The sequence below is a fragment of the Branchiostoma floridae genome, chromosome 18, assembly GCF_000003815.2.
Source record: "Branchiostoma floridae strain S238N-H82 chromosome 18, Bfl_VNyyK, whole genome shotgun sequence".
In the NCBI taxonomy this organism is placed as follows: domain Eukaryota; kingdom Metazoa; phylum Chordata; class Leptocardii; order Amphioxiformes; family Branchiostomatidae; genus Branchiostoma; species Branchiostoma floridae.
The window spans coordinates 16,425,673-16,431,706 of NC_049996.1; the positions used below are offsets into that span (position 1 = coordinate 16,425,673).

Genomic DNA, 6,034 nt, shown 5'->3' on the forward strand with positions numbered 1-6,034 from the left:
GCACATTAAGGGCATCTTTGGTGGATAGTTCTAGCGCAGCAATACCTACATATAGCTGCAGTGAGAAGTAGAGCGGACATTCTTGCCCTGAGGAAGGTGACAGGTGATATCTGAATTGTCGGTCTACAGTACTGTAAATATATGGTTGTCTGTCTCTAAAGCACTTAAATTGGTATCCAATCCTTTAGTCCTTTTTCAGGCATAAAGTAACTGTTACAGTAGAATCTTTTCATATTTCTTCATGTGCTTCAGGTGCTATGGCACAATGGGACAAAAATATAATACAATATGACTCTCTTAGTCTCTAGAACACATTATAACACTCTATGAAAGACATGTACTTATTGAAATAAGCATGGTTTTAGACAGAAGTATTCTGGAAGCACAAATGCATGTGTATTCTAGTAGATTATTTCCCATGTGAAATTTAACCATTTTGTTTGTTGTTGTTTCCCTCAGGTCTGCCCCTAGCGGTGTCCCTGGGAGTTGCAGCTGCGGGCGTGGTTGCGATGGTTGTCATGGTGACAGGATTGGTTGTTCGGCGGAGAAAAAAGTACGACCCTGACCTTGGGTGGGACAAACCTGACCCTGATGCTGAGTACAACAGTAGGTTCTCCAAAACTGGATGAACATTGTTTTTTTTTCTAACTGAATGTCTCAGGTATTCAAATACAATGTACTGTAAATCCATGTAAAATTGAGTTGATTTAATTTCCTGATCGGGAGCAAATGGTGTGTTTGTGGTGGTTTTTAGTTTTTAGTTTAAAAAAAGGGAGTGTAGGCAGGCAGGCAGAAGACAGAACATTATAATTTTCACATTTTCACTTTTAGGTTTTGAGTTTGGAGTCTGCTGAGAGAATACATGAAAACCTGCCGACCCTAGACTTTTTTGGGTGGATGGGCAGTGGAGTCACATAGTTTCCACTTTATTCAGCCTGCTTCCTATTGAAGTAAAAACACTGCTTGTCCTATCTATTGAAGGACAAATGTATCTATTAAGTTAAAGTTAAAGTTTGACATTGAAAGTGTCCTCATGCATTTCAGTTTACTTTGTTCAACTATATTGTATATGTATCACATTAGAGTTTGGGCCAGCCTAAAAAAAATTACCCCCCAAAAAGTAACAGGAAACACAATTTTTTTCCCTAGGACTTACAAGATTGTTTTCTCCTACCCACAGTTCCTTACGAGAACGAGCTCCCGAAGTACGACATCTTCATCTCCTACAGCAGCAAGGACTTGGCCTTCGCCAAGGACATCCTCCTTAAGGAGCTCACCTGCCGAGGGTATGAGGTGTGCGTGGACTTCAAGGATTTCACACCGGGTAAGACGTCTTAAAGATTGTCAACTGGGTCCTTGATACTTTCTTATCACAGAAGTCTATGATTGTTTAGATGCTGTAACGGATTATTTTCTCCTTTCCTTGTGCGCTGACTTCAAGGATTTCACACCTGGTAAGATGTCTTCTGATGTCTTTAAGCTTGTCACTAGGTCCTTGATACTTTCTTATCACAGAAGTCTATAATTGTATATTATTCATATTTAGATACTGTGCCAAGTTATTTTCTCCTTTTCTTGTGCGTTGATTTCAAGGACTCTACACCTGGCAAGACGTGTCTTCTCAAGTCTTGTTTCATCAAATTTAGAGCCTCTAGACTGTAAGTTAACAAAATGAACCATGAGTCCACCTTGCCAATTTCAATAATACCTGAACTGTCTTTGGGAAGAGGCATTTGGGCCTGTAGGATCCCAGTTTTCACTCTAATACACATGATGTACTTCCTACACTTAACCGTACTTCGAATGATTGACAATGTCCAATCTGGTCTTAAACCAGCTGTGAATAATCCTTATTTCTTGGTCGGCAAGAGTGTTAACTGTGGATAGTATTAAGGAGGGTGTGTTCGACAGCAGGAAAACCATCATCTTGCTGTTCTGTAACTTCCGCTTCGCTCACTCGGTGATATGTTTGTTCTCTATGTTCTGTCTCCAGGAGTGTTTATTGTGGACAACATTAAGGAGGGTGTGTTTCGGAGCAGGAAGACCATCATTGTCCTGTCCAGTAACTTTCGTAAGAGCGGCTTCGGGCGCTTTGAACTGCAGATGGCCGGCGCCAGAAAGTACCTGGAGGTAAGGGTCACACTAGGTTTATTCAAGGGTCGCATAAGGGTCATAGGTCAGAGGCCAAAGTCATACAGAGGTAACATGAATATTACACAAAGTTCACAAGGGTAATTCAGGGTTTAACAAGTTTTCTAAAATTCACTTGTCCTATCAGGCAAGCACATAAACAATTTGATGCCCAAAGCAACTTTTCACTTGCCTCAAATTTGAACATTTTTCTAAGCATTTTCACTTCCAGCAATGGAATTCTTTTATTATTGGCTCCATTTTTCTGTGTTGAACAATGCTTGATGCCATGACAGGGAAAAGTAACAAGTATGTAAAAATCTCACTCATGAATGATGCTCGATCTGCACTTTCACTTGCCTGGGACAGTCGGACTGGTGGACTTGTGCAACCCTAGTATAACAAACCTCCAAATGATGAATGTGGTTTTCTGTTACAGAGAAAGGACGTTCTGATTGTGGTGAAGATTGACCAGTGCAAGGTACCGACCATGCTGATTGGTCGAACCTTCCTGGACTGGACCAATGAGAACGTGCGGCCGCACTTCTGGCAGCGCCTGGAGAACGCCATTGGACCAGATGAGAAGGTAAAACCAAGCTCTTCTCACTCTAGGTTTCGTTTGTAGTGGGTTCTTCTACGTGCTCGAGGTGTGGCTCTCCTCAAACACAGGACCTCCGTTTAACATCCTATCCAAGGTACTCACGTCCTATCTGAAGGAAGATACTCATTTTCTTTAACATCCTATCTGAAGCTAGGTACTCATTTTCACTTGAGTGAAGTGAGGCAAGTTGTGTAAAGTGCATTTTCCAAGGGCACAAGTTCGGTGGCACATCAACGGATTTGAACCCAGAACCTCTGGGTTATGAATTGAACACCTTGCTGATTGTGCAACATGACCCCACTGAATCCATCGAATACTTTAGTAACCTTTGTATTGTGTATCTTATTTCCTGGATATTCTAACTTTCATCAACATAAGATTATTGTTATATTGCTGCTCTTCTATTCTCCACTTACCGCATGATGTCTTTCACAGGTGAGAAACAGGAAGGATGATAAGGATAATCAAGAGGAGGATGATGATGATGATGAGGAGGAGACGATCACTGCAGCAGACGATCATGAGCGCAGGAACAACGCAGTGAATGGACACGTGGCTAACGGGGGGTCGCACATCCTGGGACTCCCTGAGACAGACCTGTTGGAAAATGAAGACAGGCCTCTCCTGGCAGTGGTGTGACTCCCCTGGAGACATTTTTATTGCTGATGATAGGATTATTGTTTTACACAACCAGAATGTACTCGCTTTTGTTTATGTTTCCATGTCTCTCTGACACCTTCCTCAGAGCTTCTAACTGGAGTTCTGCTTCTCACCACTATATTTAGCCGATTGAGATGGCGCTTTTGCGGCAAGAACACAATCCCAAACGTGGCTAAAGCACCACATAGCGGCGAGAAGCAGAACTCTAGTCAGAAGCAGTGAGGAAGGTGTTGGAGAGACATTGAAACGTATTACTAAGCGAAGTAAGTACAAAAGGGTTGCGTAAAATAATTCTCCCATATCCTTCATCAGACACTGTTTTAGTTTTGATCATCCAGTTTAACATTATCCTTTTGAAATCAAAGAAACACCACATTGACTTTTTATGGCCACTATGGCTAGTATGTGGAACATCACACCATTGTTAACTTTGAAGAAGTTAGATGTTTTGAAATGATCACTCATGTTTAAAAAAAAAAGACTCAACAGACCAAAATTAACTATAGCACAGTGAGGGTAGCTTTAACGTGATGAAATATATGCAAAACATGTCAATAACTTAAACAGAAACATGACTTGGTAAGAAATTTGAAAACTGTAAAAGAAAAGTTTAGATGGGTCTGGTGTAAATATATTGTTGTAAATACAAATTTGAAAGGATTTTACTGGCATCTGCCTGGTGCAAGAAGCACAGATTTAGAATTAAAGTAGTTTTTATAATAATCTATTTTCTTAATTATATCATCATGGACGAAAGGAGAATATATTTATGAGGTGACAGGGTGACCTTTTTTACATCATCAAAACTTGGGTAAATATAGAAATAAGTTTCTCACTATTATTGCGATGTGCTTTTTTATACCTTGTAGATATATGTCAATCAGCATGTTTCTGATTGGCTGAAAGTATGTGTCAATCATGAGACATCAGCTTTCTGATTGGCTACAAGTATGTGTCAATCATGATATATCAGCTTTCTGATTGGCTACAAGTATGTGTCAATCATGAGATATCAGCTTTCTGATTGGCTACAAGTATGTGTCAATCATGAGACATCAGTTTTCTGACTGGCTACTGTAAATGATATAAAAGGACATTTCATGTAATTTTTGTCCAATTTTAGGTCTGGTGTGATGATAGAGATTTAGAAACTGGATGTGTTTAGCTGAATTAGTATAAAGGAATATCATTCTTGCATTATTTATAGTATGGAAAATTAGTTACATGTCCCTTGTTTACGTATTCCTTCCATATTTTCTTTGAATTCTATGCACTGTTTAGCTTAGACTTTCACTCAGACTCTGTATTCATGTTGATCCTTGCAGCTTCCAGCTCAGGTGAATTTTTCACTCTGTAAAAACAATGGATTTAATTATAGTGGTATTGTAAATTTACAACATATGGTATCTAGTGTAGACAGTTTTTTCTTCAAATTCTATGCACTGTCTTGTTGATAGAGTAAGTGAGATGACATTTACACTTTATGATGTTTATTTCTTAATGGTATAGTTTAAGTAAACATTTTACACATTTTATGTATTTCTTTTTGACAGTATTATAATTGGTATTTGCCACATTTTAATGAAGATAGTGTGATTTGTTTCCATTCCATTCAATTTGATGCTCACTATCGAAGTAACTTTATCAGCCCTGGTTAGCACTGCCAAATAGTTTGATGTACATATTTATAGTATTATAGGTTTTTCCACATGAACTATGCACATGAAATACACTGCTAAAGCACTCTTAATAAAGCATGCGCAAAGGTACCATTTTAGCAGTACATGAAGACTAGCAATAGTAAACAAATTTCTTTATGTTATATTTACGGTGCTTGAATACTACTTTTACATTACCTTTACATGCAAATGCATAAAGATTCCATTTGTGTACTCTTACTTTGTTTCTTTACAGAATACATGTATTTGAGGGTACTTAGATATTACATTAATAGCACAGTGACTACTTTAACGTCAGCCCATATAGTGTACATACCGGTATTTGCATGCATTTAAGCAACATTTAAGCACCGTACTGTTGTATTCAGTCTTCAGTCAGTATTCAGGGTGAATATATTTGAACTTTTACCTTGTCAGCACTTTCAGTGTCATCATTTAAGAATTGCACCAAACACCTTTTTCTGTTGTCATGGCAACAAGGAATCAGGTGGATAGACCTAACCCCTTTACCCATACTGCTTCACAATTCTTTTAGTTAAAAAGGCAAAACATAGCATCACTGAGTATATTCGGTAATGCTCGTTTGTGTGTATACCTCTATACGTTTATAGATTTATCTACTTGCTAGAGTAAATGATATCTGTGCGTCGGTACATTTAATTTTTTTTGTATTGAGAATTGCAAAAACACTCATACACACACAGGCAAGCCAAAAACAGTATTTCACTCCCTTTGGGTGAATTAAAAGGGAGACTAAACAGAATTCGATACCTTTGCAATATTTCAGTGCACATTGTAGTGAAGCTTATACGCATGGAGCGCCGTCTGGCGCCGCTTTGGGTACTGCAGCTCCAGCACACCTGCCTTATGATTAGCATAACAAAGGCTACCGGGAGTCGCCGTCACGTGACCTACCCGGAAGTCAGCCACCGTTTCAAAAGTAAAAGAGGAACTTCTTTTTTTG

At 38.9% G+C, this 6,034-nt stretch overlaps 1 protein-coding gene across 1 annotated transcript; it reads left to right on the forward strand.

Annotated features, from left to right (window-relative positions):
• The first annotated feature begins 355 nt into the window (after nt 1–355).
• On the forward strand, nt 356–5,331 carry LOC118405497 (toll-like receptor 4). Its single transcript, XM_035805000.1, has 6 exons — nt 356–371; nt 460–606; nt 1,181–1,324; nt 1,994–2,130; nt 2,570–2,716; nt 3,167–5,331. Exons 1-6 carry the CDS (start codon nt 356–358, stop codon nt 3,368–3,370), a joined length of 795 nt encoding a protein of 264 aa, XP_035660893.1. The 3' UTR covers nt 3,371–5,331.
• Nucleotides 5,332–6,034: the final 703 nt, after the last annotated feature.

What these genes read in the sequence shown, in the direction of transcription:
- LOC118405497 (XM_035805000.1), top strand. An exon ending in GCGCCAGAAAGTACCTGGAG is followed by an intron (nt 2,131 to 2,569) that starts GTAAGGGTCACA and finishes TTTCTGTTACAG; the next exon opens with AGAAAGGACGTTCTGATTGT. An exon ending in CCATTGGACCAGATGAGAAG is followed by an intron (nt 2,717 to 3,166) that starts GTAAAACCAAGC and finishes TGTCTTTCACAG; the next exon opens with GTGAGAAACAGGAAGGATGA.